At 41.1% G+C, this 18189-nt stretch overlaps 2 protein-coding genes across 3 annotated transcripts in view; both read left to right on the top strand.

Annotated features, from left to right (window-relative positions):
- Nucleotides 1-1636: 1636 nt before the first annotated feature.
- snrpe (small nuclear ribonucleoprotein polypeptide E) lies at nucleotides 1637-6062 on the top strand. Its single transcript, XM_083886152.1, has 5 exons — nucleotides 1637-1801; nucleotides 3594-3620; nucleotides 3718-3780; nucleotides 4821-4899; nucleotides 5838-6062. Exons 1-5 carry the CDS (start codon nucleotides 1748-1750, stop codon nucleotides 5891-5893), a joined length of 279 nt encoding a protein of 92 aa, XP_083742278.1. The 5' UTR covers nucleotides 1637-1747; the 3' UTR covers nucleotides 5894-6062.
- Nucleotides 6063-6507: 445 nt separating this feature from the next.
- LOC310924902 (cell division control protein 42 homolog) overlaps nucleotides 6508-18189 on the top strand; it is a 45839-nt gene continuing 34157 nt past the window's right edge. The window contains exon 1 of one of the 2 annotated variants that reach the window (XM_083886755.1): nucleotides 6508-6553. The gene's annotated coding sequence lies outside the window, so the exon portion shown is untranslated. Of the gene's footprint in view, nucleotides 6554-14626; nucleotides 14729-18189 lie in introns of those variants that run through there. The other variant, XM_083886756.1, reaches the window with a different exon arrangement.

The raw sequence follows: 18189 nt of genomic DNA, 5'->3' as shown, positions 1-18189 counted from the left end.
GATCAGGAGCAGGTGGGGTGGAGCCGCGCAGGTGGAAACGATCACCAGCGTCTTCTGGAAAGTAGGTCAACCACGCCTCCTGCAGAGAGAGAGAACACAGAGCAGCAGGGAGCAACAACAAACAATATAACGGAAGGTGCGGTGAGAGTGGATTGTGACAAAATGCACATATAGTTCCTGCTAAAATCCACTTACAGATTTGAGTAAATATGTATATGTGTATGTGAGTAAACAAATGCTTTAGTCTCGAATACCAACAAATAGTCCTACTCTCAATATTTGTCTAAAATAATTGTGATTGTGTTTACAAGCTGCACATCATCATCATCCACTGTGTTCTGCTGCTGCAGTGGTCTGGACACTCTTTGTTCAACCCTCTCCACTGTGTCCTGTTCTTCTCCAGCTTCCTGAGCTTTGACCGTAACGGTCCTCGTCCTCTTTTTTTGAGGTCTGCCCTCAGAATGCTCACTAAGTTCTTGCAGTGCCGTCTTTGGCATTCTTAAAAGGTTGCCAAACATGGACCACCTGGCATGTGTTACTTTTGTTGACAGCACAGCTTATACAGAGCTTTATTTGAGATCATACTGTTTAGCCATCGATGTCCTGTGATTGTTTGTAGGTGTTTTTTCGGTGGCAGGCGTCAACCTTGTCTGTGGCTGTCTGCGAGCTGCCCAGCTGTTGCCTTTGTAGAGCATCACTGACACACAGGTGGCATTGAACAGCTGTAGCTTTTTGTCTCGCGGGATTTTTGATTTGTGGATCCAGATTTTCTAGAAGGACCTGCATTTGAACCCAAATTCTGTTTTAACTTCATTCATGAATAAGTTTGAGTCTTTCAGGTAGTACTGTTTCTAGTGTGTCTCTTTTCTTGTCAATAAAGTCAACATCGTCCGCGTATTCATTTTATAATGGCATGCCTAGAGGTGAGACTGGAGGGTTGGGTCTTGTGGAGTGCCTCCTTATTGACCATAGTGCAAATGCTACAAACTGAACATGAATAATTAAAATGAGAATTATACAGAAACAAGATTTTTCTTTTACTTTAATCTCCTAATTCTGATATTTTCTTCCTCATATGTGTAAGATTAAAGTCAATATTCTGACTTTTAATTGGAATTCTGTCTTCTTTTTCTTAAAAAAAAAAAAAAAAAAAAAAAAGGTTATTAATATGATATGATATGTCCTCTATATGGGGATTAAGTATTAAATGCATTTTTGAGCAGTGGGAGGTGAAAACTGGGGCTTGCTCTCTTCACGCCTTGCATGGTATCACAGTTTCACTAGGCAAAAGAAAAAAGGAAAAGGAGGAACTGGAAAGTACTTTTGAGGTGGATGACATGTGGAGCATATGGAGAGGTGATGAAAAATAATCGAAGGAAATTAGAGGATCCGTAATTTAATTTAAAGGGAGTAATGTTAGTGAGAGAGAAAGCACCAGTCAGAATAGTATTTTTATAAGGTAGGATACAATTGGGAAAATAATTTATAGGGTAAGTGAATTTCTGGTTCACACTCCAGAGCAGAAGGGGGCGGTAATGCACCTATAGATGGATGCTAACCTCCGTAAAACAAAAAGAAGAAGAAGGCGCTGATTCATTTCGCGTTGTCCTACATTGGCGGCGCACGCGGAGGGGAAGCCCGCCATTGGAGCAAATTGTCATCGACGTGTGTTGTACGTTGGAAGTTGTCTCAGTGAAAACAGCAGATATTTCCTTCTTCGCGCTGCCGCTGGTGTTTTGCTGAAACGATGGCGTACAGGGGACAAGGACAGAAGGTCCAGAAGGTTATGGTGCAGCCCATTGTATCCTTTTAATCTCCGGAAACCGAGTCACACGCTCTGAGTGTTTAGCAGCTAAGCTAGCTATACAGCGTTTTAGCAAAGTAATAATTTGTTTTCAATGAACGTGAACGAGGTTCGAGCTTAATATCGGAGGCGAATACGCGTTAAATCGGCCTGTTTTCACGGAGATTAATTAGTTTGGTTCTTACAGACGTAGTTTTAGTAGAGCTCCGTGCAGGACTTCGGTTATTTGTACTGTGTGTTGTTTTGTGTTGGCTAACAGGCCGTACTAATGGAGCCGAAGCAAGGAATTATGTAATTAGACCATCTATCAGTTATTGTTTTGAGAAAGTATCGTGTTCAATCAAATATCAACATTATGTTATATTTACATTCTCTAATAAACTGATATGCTTCTTTTCCCTGTGATTTTATAGAGATTTAACCGCGTTTGATTCTGCATTTGCCTTCAAAGTGATTGATGCCGTTAAGACTGTGTTTATTAAATTATCGAACGTTCGTATAGTAAATGGTGTATTGCTCTTTTCAGAAGAGATATTCTGCCAAATGTAAAATTAAAAACGGCATGGTACTATTAAAGGAATATTTAGAGGCAGGGTCACGAATTTGTCCAAGGAAACTATTGTTGTCCTTCAGATCATCATTATTATTATTGTAATTATTATTATAATAATAGCTGTGGCTTTCTGGTAAATTTTGAGGGGATTAACGTGCACAAACATTATTGAAACTTGCCATGGAGGTCAGGTCTGAGCTTCACTGAATTCTAGGGCCCTAAAATGACTGCATAGTTATAGTAGGATTTCCATGAGGTAAAAAAAAATAACTTTTCACTGCTCTAATTAGTTGAAATTAAATATTCAGTAATTCACATTAAATTAATTAAATTCGAAATCTTTCTAATGTTTAAATCCTTAGAAAGGCTTTCAAATGTCATTTCATTCATTCATTTCATCATTATCCAACCTAAGGAAGACTGAGATTTAAGAAAAAAAAAAAAAAAAAAGTGCAGACATTTCTAAAATCTTAATATTTAACAGAGGGGTCTGGTGTGTTTACCGTCATCACTGCCAAAAGCAGCGATCACAGAGGCAAGCTGTGTTCCGGTAATGCAGCGAGTACCGAACGGTTCTATGAACACTTTTTTTAAATTAAAGGTGCATTATGTAATAAATTTAAAGCAACTGGCCATAAAATCCTCCTAATATGTCACAGAGACTCAGTAATAATGTTAATATAACAAACTGAACTCACCAATCATTGCAGTCATTAGAGTCTCAGCTGCCGAGCAAACACAGGTTGCCAGTTACGTCAGAAAACGAAACCTAAATGACCTGTAGTAACTGTTATTGGCCACATTCTTACATATGGTTCCTTTAACTGAGTCTAATGGTTCAGTGCACTGAACAGCTGTTTTACAAGTCACTAGTTTTTGTGTTGGGTTTAAAACTGTCATGGCAGTTTGTGTTGCTGTGCTACGCCGACTCCTCACCACCTTGAGGAGGTACTATAGTAATGGAAAACATGCCAAACCGCGTAGAATCGAGCCGTGTCGTGCAGGGACTGTATGGTGGAATAGCGCCACAAGTTGTTCAGAGTTTAATTTAAAGGCATCCTGTGAGACCATTCTAAGCCGATGGAGCAGCAAAGTTGATGCATCTTTTTCCCAATTCAGAAAGTGATGTTTGGAGAAGTCTTAACTTGTGAGCATCAGGCAACATTATGAGGAAGGAAAACATTACTGTGAATTTTGTTTGTTTGATCACTTTACTTCCTTAACTCCCCATACCAGAACCTAATTTTCAGGTATCTTCAGAATGTAAGTATTTAGGACAATGCCATTTTATACTCACTTCTGATTTTTTGTGTTGTATGCAGTGGAATTTTCTCACCTACTATGATTTCCTCACCTCCAGCGCTCGCGTATCCAGGTCTGGTTGTATGAACAGGTCAACATGCGGATAGAGGGCTGTATTATTGTAAGTTATCCATTTGCTCTGTTTCTGTTTGAAGAAAATGTGCAAATTCTTTATTTTTCAATGTTTCAATTTTGTGAGTATGGCAATTATAAGTGAGTGGGTTAGGGTGACACCCATAATAAGAGATGTTTGAATTCTCTAAATGCTTAGGAAAGGAGCTTCATTGTGTCCTTATCCTTTTGAGTGTAGGGCACGCTGAAGCAAGGAAAGATAGGCCCAGTCTAAATAATGTCACATCTTCTAGTATTTGGGGTCACCCTTCTCTTTAGCCATTTCTTCAAAAAGAAGAGACAAATTCACTGTAGTTATATCTAGTGGTTAATTTGTAAATTTGTAATTTGTAAAACACTGGGGGAAACCCTGGGGTGCATGTAGGGCTGCAACTAACGATTGTATTGTTGTCTACTAATCACAATTATCTTTGTCGGCACCAATTTTAGACTTCTGTTTAACCTACATACAGTGGACTCGAATGTGTGCTTTAATAACACAACATTTATCACAGTCAATAATACTCGCCTGCTAGCTGGCTGTAAACAGTGGAGAGCATTTCCTGAACTGAGGCGTGCATCATTATTCTGCGTCCCATTGAGAAACACCTCCACTCAGGAAATCAATTCCACTTTTTGCAGCCAGCTAGCATAGCAGTCAGGGAATCACTTGTGGAGACATTTCAGCAGACTACATTAAAGCGCAGACGTATCGGACATCTCTACAGTTGGATCGGGAAGTAGTGAATTACGTCTTTATCGGAACAAGATACTGGATTGAATTGGCCCCATCCCTATAATTATAGGGATAAATATGTCCAAGTCTTCCCTCATTTTAGTGTGTTCTGGTGAGCTGCTGTTAACCACTGTAATTTTGAAGTTCACCATCCATTCATATGACAGTTCTCTGTGACGTGCCATCTGGTGAATGAAATGCCTGAAATGAGCAGCTCACAAAATAGTCTCAAAGAAGTTGGTGTTATGGAGAAAGTTTGATGTTCCTTTGTGAGGCAGCAGAGTTAATTATTTTGCTTTCTTCCTCTGTCTCAGGGTTTTGATGAATACATGAACCTGGTTCTAGATGATGCCGAGGAAGTCCACATGAAGACTAAGAACAGAAAGCCACTGGGTAAGAGCAGACCCTACTGTTTGACCTCCTTTTGGTTTGAAACTTTCATGTATTATTACTGACATCACTTATGACACAACACACATGCATATATTCTGTAATTAGTGCTCTCTTTACAGACCATTTAAAATAGAATACAGATTCTCTGCTTAAATCATGAAGTAGCCCCTGTCTGAACATGCATCAGACAAATAACTAACTGAAAATGAGAGGCGTGATAGGGTGTGGATGCAATTGTGCAAGTTATCACCAGTGAAATCAAAGTTATGTTTTAGGATAAAGAAATCACAAAAAGGTATATTAATGGTGTGAAAGTTTAGGAATGAGACATTGTTCATTGCAGGCGGTGCACCGACTGGCACTCGCAGTTGGAGTTTGCCGCAGTTGACTCAATGTGGGGGAAACATTTTTCACAGTTCACAGTTTGCAATGTGTATATTGCGCATGTTGATATCGTAATGATGATATATTTGAGGTATACAGTATTTTACAGCCCTCAAGAAGAACCAATGCTTACACAAGCATGACAGTGAACAGAACACCAAAAAAAATAAAAAAATAAGGATTGATAAAACTATTGCTGATCATTTAATCTGTTGATTATTTTCGCCATCCAGAAAATGTTATTGTTTTCCCATAATGAAGGCAATGTTGAATGTCATGTTTTCTCCACAAAAGTATTTAATTTAAATGATTTCAGTCAATAGGAAAAACAAACAAGGGAGCTATCCCTTAATTTTGACACTCATTGTTTGTAAATATAAAAGTGATAGTTTTTGTTTTAAATATGTACTTGTGTTGGCTGGGGTGCTGCTTTGTTTGGTCATGTAGCGTGCACATGTAGAGTTGTTGTATCACTGCTTTGTCGAGCAGAGAACTCAAACTTTGTATCGCTCATCCATCTTCCTTATCTGCTCCACTTCTGTCTTTGCTCTCAGGGAGAATCATGTTGAAAGGAGACAACATTACTTTGCTGCAGAGTGTGTCCAGCTAGGATGACAAAGATGCCTCCAAATCATCTTGCCTTTTTTGAAGGTTTTTTTTTTTTTTAATGAACAAGATTGAGTTCTTCTGTGTTAATGTGTGACTATTGAGTGTTTCTTTATACTACATGGATCCACTTGGAAAATAAAGTTTGTTTTTTCTTACGACTCATGTCTGAACTTCTGCTGCTCTTGACCCATTTGTAACCCCATAATCACATTCACTATATTGGTCGTTGGGTTACACTGCCCTCAAGTGGCAGACAGAGACAGTACAGTCCAGTTATGTAGGTCGTGTTGAATTTAGACACTGCCCTCGGTGTGTATGTAAAATCACGTACATAACTAGACCATTGGGTTTAAATGTGCATGTATTTTTGGGAAATATTTCCCCTTTTTCCATTCTGCATTTACTAAAATCATTTTTTGATTAAATTAAATGTTTATTTAATTGATATTATTTTTTCCTATACGTTTCTAATTTTTACATCCACTCTTTAAAAAATATATTTTTTCATGTAGAAAAAATTTATTTTTTTTATTTTTGTAAAACTCAATCAACGTAATTACGTAGTAGTTCATGCAACGCAACGTGTCCCTGTTCCGTGGACTGGGAAGCCCCTAGCGCTGAGCTGACAACGCCCGGCGTAAAGACCCAAATAGAGGATACGGTAAGAGAAATATGTAAATATTTATGTAATTATCATGCAGCTGTGGTTGACGTGTAGTTTGAATCTCGTCAACAGTACATGTGCTGTGTACTCGCGTGATTTATTACCTGTAATCATCAGTTAAGATGCATAATTTGACCACCAGCATCCGCTAAGGTTAGCTTAGCCAGGAAGCCGACAGTGGAGGACACAAATGTTAGGGACTGCTAAGCAAATCACTGTCGTCGAACTGAGTTCACACACCTCGTCGAATCGATTGGTGGTTTCATTTAAATATGGCATTTGTCAGTATGTAAGTAAAGTCAAATCGCTAGCACATAAATCACAACGGAGCTCCATAAAAAAGCGTAACAAACCCGTAGCCACTGTTTTTTTTCCTGGTGAATTGAAGCCGACATTAATTGTACAATCGTGTGTTGTGTTGCAAAAGTGACTGAGGTTATTAAGAACACGGACAGCTGGTGGCTTGTCTGTTCAAACCACCGACAGGAAGAAGGCCAGATTGAGGCCGAAATACAGCAGCGAAGGCTGCGTGCATCTGGGCTTGGATATGGTCACTCTTTTGCCTGTCGTCATTCCCGCTATGCGACATTTACATGGTTTTACTGTGTCGTTCATGCTGATTAGTATCGTTTTGAGTTTCTCAAATCGTTCGTGGTCACCATGCCGATCTCACAGATTTGCATTTTTCCACCAATGCTCAGTATTTTGAGAGAATAGCACGGGGAAATCTTCTTACTCGGGGTCGTATGTGAAGACCCATAGCTGAGCGTGCGCTTCTGTTCATAACGGAATATTTTGAGATTAACCTGGAGCGAAAAACTTGGATAATCCAATCGTAATCAGTGGTTGTTAATTATATCATGGTTAAGTTTGTACAGACATGCTCTCTGCTCAGATCTGATGACGTTTTGTGATTTTAATGCAAGTTATTTAATACATGTACGCAGTGTTCCCTCCAGTGTGGAAATAGGCTTTATGTAGGATGAAGTCCCACATCAGCCTGCTCTCGGCATATTTAAGTCCTCAGTAGTACATGCTGACCAATGAACACAAACGTGTGGCTGTTGTCCATGGACACAAACTTGGATGTTTTTGCTTGCAAGTTTGTATATCAGTTACATTCACTTATCTACGTATCTACTTATTAACTGATGTTTTTTCTTCTTTTTAAAAAAAATGCAAATACACTTTCCATTAGATGTAAAACAAATTTTATAAATGTTTTTTACTTGTTGCCCGAGGCTTAACTTTGTTGTAGTTTGGTGGGAATGTAATGGCGTAATATCAATATACGTCCCAAAATCCTGACGTATGAGTCTGCATAACAATCACAATTATTATGATCGTCGTACGTTAAAATATGTTGAACCCTTGGAACATTGGTCCAAATATCCAGGTAGCATAAAAATAAGGTAGGTAAAATAAAAAATAAATGTTACGCAACAATGACGTCAGTAATCCATAATATGGGCCTAAATTAAGATAATACAATGGTTTTCATAATTGTTATATCTCTATTAACAAAGAAAATACTTAATTTGTAGCATACTCGTTTCGCTGCTTTCGACGCCATCTTTGTTGTGAAAACACACAATGCATTCTGGGTAGCCCTTGCTCCCAAGGGTGGTCTCTGAAAATCTCAATATTGAGGGCGATACAGTCCTTAAACTTGCCCCTCAACTTAATTTTTCTGAGAATCGGGACAGCACTAGCACTAGAGGGAGCGCGCATTTGTGAGATTGAGGGTTAAGATTGAGGGTTAAGCAAGGAATTGGAATTCACCCTAAATCTCTGTCGAGATTAAAGTCTTCATGACATTTAAACTTTATTCTCGACATTTTGAGTTTAATGTTGACAGGGGTCAACATTAAGGTCCCCTGTTGTGCAAAATCAACTTTTTAATCTTTTAGTACTTATATTTGGGACTCAGTGGGCCATACCAGTCCCCAAAATGTGAAAAAACAAGACTCAGTCATGTTTTAGTGGTTCCACTTTGGTATAGGCGATTTTTACACCTCCCGACCAAGTGACGACAGTGCAGACATTTCACCGTGAATGTTGGCACCCCGCCAGGCAGAGTACTTCACAGCTCCACCGTAGCTCCTTTGTTGTTGATCATGTGTGTAAATTCCTATGCTGGAGGGACACCTTGAACGCACCAGTTACGTGCCTGCAGTTAGCAAGTGACGTGTGGATCAGTGATATGAGGAGCACGCGTTTGAAAGCACTGCAGAAAGATGTTGATGTTGTCCTACATTTCTTCTCAACCAAAGGCTGCCTTTCTGTCCTGTTTCCACGTTCTCTCCTCTTATTATTGATCCACACACGTCAGTTGGAGCCGTAGTAACACTGGTGCGTTCAGGGTCTTTTTCTAGCATGGGATGCACGTCGCGCTGCGCATTAATCGGTTTTCTTTGATTTTAATGTTTTTATGATCGCGAGAAGCCAAAAACCGTGGTCACTCTATGCATTACGGTGAAACGCAGTAACAACGGGTAAATGGACATTACTATGGGGTATACAGAGCGGGGGTTGTGACGACGGTGCATGACAATAGGTGATAAGTGGCGACAGTTAAGCCCAATTTATACTTTATACGTAAAGTGCTCTGCGTAGGTTACGCAGAGACTCTGCGTCGACGCAGAGACTGTCGAAAAGCCTCTGCGTCGTCTCCGACTGCACAAAATATTTTTTAAGTGTCCGTCACTCCATCAAGGGACAACGGAGAAGGCAAGAGCTGCGATTGGTCCTCAGGACAGGCCGAGATAGCGCTGCTCTGTGCCGGCTCAATGTGAGCACCCAGCGTCCACAGAGGCGGAGCTGATCCCTGCTGCATTATCGAAACATTGTTTTAACAATGTTTAAAAATGGCTTTGTCACGACTCCCCGTGACAATGGCTTTGTCACGGGGAGACAATGGCGTCCCCACCGCGTAAAAGGGTCTGCGGTGGGGAGTCAGACCCAGAGTCAGAAGACACTGTTGCAAGTGAGACACCTCCACAACGGACTAGTACCCGAACCAGGACGATCTGCTGTTCAGGAGAACCGCTGTTTACGTAAACAGATCAGGTTTTTTCAGAGATCTCGCTAACCCCCGAGATTACAAAACAACACAGCGTTCTCAGCAGTGGCTGAAATGTTTGAGGTAGATCACCAAAAAACATAGTTAATTGGAACTTCCTGTCTAGGTCGGCTTTATGGTGTTATCCACACAGAAACAGAACGTTCCCTGTACAATCTTTGTCTTTATTTGTTGCTGTTATGCTGCTACAGATATACAGGTGCATCTCAATAAATTTGAATATCATGGCAAAGTTAATTTCTTTCAGTAATTCAACTCAAATAATGAAACTTGTGTATTATATACATTCAATACACACAGACCGAAGTAGTTTAAGTCTTTAAAGTTCACTACTGTAACTTTATGGTGTCACATCAGCTAATCAACTCAAAACACCTGCAAAGGTTTCCAGAGCCTTCATGTCTCTCAGTTTGATTCACAAAGCTACACAATCATGGGGAAGACTGCTGTTCTTATAGAAGACAATCATTGAATCCTTTACAAGGAAGGTAAGCCACTAAAATTCATCGCCAAAGAAGCTGGCTGTTCGCAGAGTGCTGTATCCAAGCACATTAACAGAAAGTTGAGTGGAAGGAAAAAGTATGGAAGAAAAATGCACAACCAACCGAGAGAACCGCAGCCTTGAGAGGCTTGTCAGGAAAAAACGATTCAAGAATTTTGGTGAACTTCACAAGGAATGGACCGAGGCTGGGTTTAAGGCATCAAGAGCCACCACACACAGACGTGCCCGGGAATTTGGCTACAGTTGTCATATTCCTCTTGTTAAGCCACTCCTGAACCCCAGACAACTTCAGAGGTGTCTTACCTGGGCTAAGGAGAAGAAGAACTGGACTATTGCTCAGTGGTCCAAAGTCCTCTTTTCAAATGAGAGCAAGTTTTGTATTTCATTTAGAGTATGGAATTTATTGAGATGCACCTGTACATCAAAATAGGAGAAGGAAACTTTGAGCTTGCTCATAAAGCACGTTTTATCCCCCCCCCAAAAAAATTCAGTGTTACCAAAACACTGTTTCTGGTAGGGATGCACCGATTGCCATTTTTGGGGCCGATTCTGATTTCCGATTTTTCAAGAAGTTTGACCTGCCGATACCGATTTTAGCCGATTCCGATCAAAATTTTTTAAACCACTTTTCAGCATACAGAAAGATATATATTTATGCATCTTTTCTCTTTAATAGAACATTTTAACATAGAAATACAATCAGTTCACATCCAATATCCAACTAAAAATACAAAACGAATCACTATAAAATAGAAGTATATATAAAAATACAAAAGCAATTGTCATGATACATTTGAACATGCTACCATGGAACATAATAACTTAAAGTGTGACTTTTTGAATTACCACTATAAAATAGAACTAAATAATGCTGTGGAATATTCACGCACATCTTAAAAGTGCAGTGTTATGGAACCATGTTGTTCACATCCAATATCCAACTAAAAATACAAAAACGAATCACTACCTGTATGTGTAGTTTATTTAAGCTTAAACATATTTCACAACATATTACCTACACACAACAATAAGTAAATTACCTCACTCTCTCGCTCTCTCTCTTTCTCTCTTTCTCTCTCTCTCTTTGCTCGCTCTCTCTCTCTCTCTCTGTGTGTGTTTCTCTCTCTCCCGCCCCGTGCCAACAATGCCTCGCGCTCTCTGCGCGCACACGTTTAAATGACAAACAAATAGGCCTGTCGCGATATTCAATAAATCAATTTATCGCACGATAATTAAAATTAGCTCGATCATTTTTCTGGCCGCGATAAATGTCATTTGCATGCTTTTTTGTTTTCCCCGTCTCTCTCTCTCGGGTCCTAAACTGTGTGAAATTTGATGTAGTATGCATGCCAGGTGGCTAGGTGGTGCTGTGAAGCACTGCCATACAACAACACCAGGAGTGCGCGCATGCGCTGAAACTTCCTTCTACTTCTCTCTAGTAGCGCTGAGTCGCCCACAGTCAAAAACCAAAACATTGCTGAAATGAATCCTGGATAGGTATCAGAGCAGCTAAGGCGACTTGAATGTGCGACTGATGGATTCTAATCCACATGTTTGTTGTTGTTTGTCTGTAACTGCACATGGATCTGACATCAGCGTCGGAGGATAGCCAGCGTGACGACGCTGAAGTTGGCACCACATTCGTCCCCGGTTCTCTTTAGAGAACCTGAGGCGAATGTGGTGCCAACTTCAGCGTCGAATGTGGTGCCAACTTCAACGTCGTGCCAGCGTGAGCAGCTCAGAAAACACGTTTTCAACCCTTTAGACGGGAACGAGACATTGGAGCGTTTTTAAGATTTCCTCTTTGGAGGGTGGGTTCATTTTTTTGCGTTTTTAAGCCCCAAAAACGCAGTCGCCGTCTAAACGAAAGGCACATCTGATAAAATATTTTGTCTGTTTCACCCTGGAGCGTTGCCGTGTAAAGCCAGAGTAACGAGGAGTGAACCCTCATGTCAGTCACTTGTCAGTCGCATGGTGTGTGGGGAGGCGGGACTCCTGGCGTAGCCTACCACAGCAGAGTGCAGCTCACCCATTTTATTTATTGCTTTTGCTTGTTTGTTAATTTATTGTGTTCTAGTGTTAAATATTCTTTAAAAATAAAAGTTTATTTCTCTTTGAAAAGGTGTACCTGCATTATTATACCATTATCATTGTATTAGATGAAAATTATCTCAGAACAACAATATTATCGATTATCGCAATAATTTCTGAGACAATTTATCGTCCAGCAAAATTTGTTATCGTGACAGGCCTACAAACAAACAAATGCTGAGTGCTGATCAAAAGTTTTGTGCAAGTGATTTAAGATCCTGACTCTTGTCCCAAATCTGACAGGCTTCGTTCAGTGATTGAAACAAATATATAAACTAGGGCTGTCAAAATTAACGCGTTAGCGCAGGATGATTAATTTGTGGAATTAACGCGTTCATTTTTTTTAACGCATTAACTCACTTTCTCACTTTCATCGCGCTACGGGTAGACGTGCAGTTTATGAACAGGCAAGGCGGCGGCAACTGCTTGGGGCCCCGAGCCGATAGGGGGACTCCCGACACGTAGTTTTAAATAAACTACACATACAGGTAGTGATTCGTTTTTGTATTTTTAGTTGGATATTGGATGTGAACTGATTGTATTTCTATGTTAAAATTTTATATTAAAGAAAATATGCAAAAATATATATCTTTCTGTATGCTGTAAAGTGGTTTAAAAAATTTAAATCGGAATCGGCTAAAATCGGTATCGGCAGGTCAAACTTCTGGAAAAATCGGAAATCGGAATCGGCCCCAAAAATGGCAATCGGTGCATCCCTAGTAGATATAGATGATATAGATTGCTTTATTTCCCATGCCCATGATATACTAGTGTTGTGTCGGTCAGGAGTGATTCGTTCGAAAGTACGGATCATTTGAGTGAACGAACTGAATGGGATCACTTCATGAATTGATTCGTTCCATTTTTAGTTCAGTTGAGCTCAGCAGCGAGCGTGGCAGCCGGGAGTGGAACTGCCGGGTCCTGTGAATCACTCGTGAAGTTATTCGCCGTCGCCGTCACTCACTCGTGAATCTTCGGCAAACTACGCCAGCCAACGTGCCCCGAGCGCCGAGCGGGGAGGGAGAGGGAGTGACTGTGAACTGTGTCTGCCCGGCCGTGCTGCTGTGATTCGTACACTGTCAATACACTGACTCACTCATGATTCGCGCGTACGAACGAACTGAGAGACAGAGAGGAGGTGAACTGACGATGAGGTACGAACTGACGCTGAGGGATGAACTGACACACAGATGAGGTGAACTGACGCTGAGGGATGAACTGACACACAGATGAGGTGAACTGACGCTGAGGGATAAACTGACACACACAGAGGAGGTGAACTGATGCTGAGGGATGAACTGACACACACAGAGGAGGTGAACTGACGCTGAGAGATGAACTGACACACAGGGAGGAGGTGAACTGTCGCTGAGGTACGAACTGACACAGAGAACTGGTGTACTGTCGCTGAGGTACGAACTGACACACAGAGGAGGTGAACTGACGCTGAGGTACGAACTGACACACAGGGAGGAGGTGAACTGACGCTGAGAGACGAACTGACACAGGGAGGAGGTGAACTGACGCTGAGAGACGAACTGACACAGGGAGGAGGTGAACTGACGCTGAGAGACGAACTGACACACAGGGAGGAGGTGAACTGACGCTGAGAGACGAACTGACACACAGGGAGGAGGTGAACTGACGCTGAGAGACTAACTGACACACAGGGAGGAGGTGAACTGACGCTGAGGTACGAACTGACACACAGAACTGGTGTACTGTCGCTGAGGTACGAACTGACACACAGAACTGGTGTACTGTCGCTGAGGTACGAACTGACACACAGAGGAGGTGAACTGACGCTGAGGTACAAACTGACACACAGGGAGGAGGTGAACTGACGCTGAGAGACAAACTGACACACAGGGAGGAGGTGAACTGACGCTGAGAGACGAACTGACACACAGGGAGGAGGTGAACTGACGCTGAGAGACGAACTGACACACGGAGGAGGTGAACTGACGCTGAGAGACGAACTGACACACAGGGAGGAGGTGACCTGACGCTGAGAGACGAACTGACACACAGGGAGGAGGTGAACTGATGCTGAGGGATGAACTGACACACAGAGAGCAGGTGTACTGACGCTGAGGACATGAATCTCGTCCGCGCTGTCACTCACTCACTCTATGACCCGCGGCGCGCACGTACTGCACTCAGGGAGGAGGTGAGTCACGTAGCGGGGCACTGAGGCTCCTGCTTAGAACTGAACGATTCGGTGGACAAATCTTTTGAACGAATCATTTTAATGAACTGATTCAAGTGATTCAGTTCACTCAAATGAACTGACGATCCCATCACTATGATATACTGATTATATATAGATTATATAGTGCATCCTTAGCAGGATATAAAACAAGTTAATTTCCCTGAACTTGCTGTTTTGTGTTTAGGACAACATGACTGGTTTCACCATACTGAGAGGTCTATAGCATGATCTCTCATCTCATCCTCAATCAGGCAGCAGTGGTGCAAATAAGAAGTTTTTTCAAGGGTAAGTAGTTTAATAGGCTGCAGCGCTAAACGTTTGATCAAATATTATGTGTATGTACTGTATGTATGTGTGTGTGTGTGTGTGTGTGTGTGTTAGGGATGCAACGGTATAGTTTTCCCACGTTTCGCTATGCATTAGGGATTGACCGATATGGGTTTTTCAGGGCCGATACCGATACCGATTATTAATAACCAAGTGAAACCGATAGCCGATATGTAGAACCGATATTTATTTGCAGTAAAAATGAACATTTTAGTGTCAAAATTTTGAGAAACACACCTGGGATTAAATTGAATACAGTATACGGTTTGTTTACACTGACAAAATGGCCTTAACTTTTTGTAAAAAAACATGAACACATAATTAACATAATAACATAATCACATAATCATTAATGTCTTTGCAGGTATTACACACTGCCCTTCCTGGGGTTGGCTTTGTGAAATACTGCCATACTGTACTTTTCACCCAATTCTTGGATCCATCCATCTGTAATGAGGATTTAGAGAAAGAGAGACAAAAAGAAAGAGTGAGAATTAAAAGAGAAAATATATATTCATTTATTAGAGCAAAACTGTCTATTAAACTTCCACTACATCATATTCTTATGATAGCCTACATGAATAACATTTAATTAATGATCTCTTATGTTCTCTCAGTTAGTCTACATCTGATTCAGCCTGATTTAGAGCAAACCAATAAAGAGGGTGGCCTGAACCTTGGCTCACTACATTCATTTTAAAGATTTAATAGTTATTTATGAAAATGTTTACATCAAACAGCATAATGAGTAAATAAAGACACAACTTTCAGTGCTTAACAGAGTTTTTCACTTATAGTTCCTTATTTATTATTATATTTATTTATATATTTAGAGAAATTAAGTCATATTTGGAATCTCAGAAGATTAAATGTACAATCTTGTTCTTAGAACTGTATGTCATATTACATAAATAAGAATAAGGCACTTGGCAATTGGAAATTAAAACAATAAAGTCTACTTTACACACGTGAGTTGTAGACGCGACGGTAAATTTATTGATTGAAAAAAGAGAGCGCTGAGGGAGAGGCGACTGAAAACAAACAAGGACACGTTAGCGTGTGCTGTTAAACTTATAGGCTATAATCACCGCGGGTGTTTATTGATCAACCGGGAGCCGCCCCACGGGGTGAGACACGTTAGGAGATGAATTATTCCCACAAAGTAATGATAACCGTAAGGGTCTCCTATTATTATTGTGCGTCTGGCCCCAGCTCTAAAGCAGTCGCGGCAATTAATGTAGCGATACATGTGTGGAAGTAGTTTAATCTCCAGAGCCAAAGCGCAGGTTTTCCTCCCTTATACTAGAGGATAAGGCTGTGGTATTTTTTAAAACTGTCAACATCCTAGAGGGCTTTGAAACTCTCACTACCTTACCTTTCTGCTGCTCACCGGAGCAGTCCGCCGCTTCTCCTCCGAGTCTGTGGCGCTGCATGTAGAGGCTTCAGTGTGGATTGATTGGCTGTCACTGACTCACTTGCGCCAACTAGCCAATCAGTGAGAGTTGTGGGCGGGACATTGTTACACAACCAAGAGAGTGGTGACTTCAGGCAGAGACGCTGCATCAGAGCCAAAGGAGGGCGTTTTAAAATACTTTAATTAATTATATCGGTTATCGGTGAAAAAAACGGCCGATGCCGATTATCGCAAAAATGCCGAATATCGGCCGATATTATCGGCCAGGCCGATAATTGGTCGATCCCTACTATGCATCAGGGTTTTTGGGCCACGGTAACGGTACGTTTTGGATATCTTAATATAAAACTACTCAGACTAGCAAAGGCAATATTACATTGTAAAAATAATTAAAAGCACAGATATAATCACACCACAAACTTTGTCTTAACAATAGCAGCCACTGCTGAGAACGCTGTGTTTTATTGTAATCTCGGGCTCAGCGAGATCTCTGAAAAAACCCAGTCCGGTTATGTAAACACCGGTTCTCTGGAACAGCAGATCGTCCTGGTCCGGGCACTAGTCCGTGCACATCCGGTTGCGTACATTGAACCGTAGAAGAAGAATAACGTCCGTTGTGGAGGTGTTTCACGGGCGACAGTGTCTTCTGACTCTCGGTCTGTGAGTCGTGAAGAAGTTATTTTTAAACATTGTTAAAACAATGATTTGATAATGAGTAGCAGTGCATCCACCGTTTCAGAGAGGGGAGCTGCAGGCATTTAGCTAGGATTTTTTTAGAGGGTGTTACCCCCCTTGCCCTCCGGACCCCCCCCCCCCAAAAAAAATAAATAAAAATAAATTGTGAGTAAAAAAAAGTCGAAGTGTCACAAACAGGTAAAAGTTCATGACCACGGAGGTTGAGGAGGCTCCCTGCTCTCTTAGATGATGGGGCGCGCGTCACCGGCTCGTTCTCTCGAGTGGCTGTGCGCGTCCAATCGTGTGTGTGTGTGTGCAGTGCGAACGAGGTTGCGCTTAAGTTTACGACGGGGGTGGGGGACATAACACAAGCGCTACACAACTGAAGACGGCATTTCATCCAGTCAAGATCACTGTACTTCACTCTGGTGGACACCTAATGAGCACGTGCTGGCCGTAGTTTTTGCTGCCAGCACACGCTCGTTAGGTCTATACTAGGGCTGTCAAAATTAACGCGTTAAGGCAGGATGATTAATTTGTGGAATTAACGCGTTAATTTTTTTATCGCATTAACGCGCTACGGGTAGACGTGCAGTTTATGAACAGGCAAGACAGGCAACTGCTTGGGGCCCCGAGCCGATAGGGGGGCTCCCGACACTCGGACCTTAATGCATCAGTGAGCAGCCGCATCCCTGTCCCCCTTAAACAACAGTGGTTGATTTGCAATGACATCTCAGTAGGAAACCTCCCTAACGGGGCCCCACGTCTCCTCATGTTAACCTGTGTGAAGCTGAAGGAAAATGAAGAGGAGTTATCAATCAGGTAGTTAGAAGAGGAAGAAAAAAGAAAGAAAGACACAGTTGTAAGTGGCGCTACTGGCGCAGATAATGATATAATCATAACATTAACAGTCACTGTCTAACTAACGGGGACACAGACAGCAGCTAACATTAGCGTCAGAATGCTAGCTGACGCTAACTAGTGGAAGCAGTGCTTCTCCTGCTGTGGGTTTAGTTCCCCCAAGAAAACTATATAACTTCTATACTTTATATTTTGTTTATAATGTCAGTTATTTACAGTGCAATGTGTAGTTTTAAAAAAAAAAGTTTTTTCAAAGTTATTTACAGTATTTTATTTTTTCTATTTATTTATATTGTCTTATAATGTGGGTTCTTTACAATGTAATGTTAATTTTTACTAAGTTTGTATAGGTTTTTACAAGTTATTTACAGTATTTTATTGTTCTTTACATTTATATTTTCACATACTTCATTTATCTCTCCGTTCCTACAACAATATAAAGAGAAAATCTGAATTTTTTCTGGCATAT

Source organism: Microchirus variegatus (assembly GCF_963457635.1).
Source record: "Microchirus variegatus genome assembly, chromosome: 3".
Taxonomy (NCBI): domain Eukaryota; kingdom Metazoa; phylum Chordata; class Actinopteri; order Pleuronectiformes; family Soleidae; genus Microchirus; species Microchirus variegatus.
This window is presented reverse-complemented; position numbering and strand designations above follow the sequence as displayed.

Bases quoted from the DNA above. Each gene is read 5' to 3' on its own strand.
- snrpe (XM_083886152.1), top strand. From the start codon at position 1,748: ATGGCGTACAGGGGACAAGGACAGAAGGTCCAGAAGGTTATGGTGCAG. The intron at 3,781-4,820 runs GTAAGTTATCCA...CCTCTGTCTCAG, and splicing joins GGATAGAGGGCTGTATTATT to GGTTTTGATGAATACATGAA. The intron at 4,900-5,837 runs GTAAGAGCAGAC...CTTTGCTCTCAG, and splicing joins TAAGAACAGAAAGCCACTGG to GGAGAATCATGTTGAAAGGA.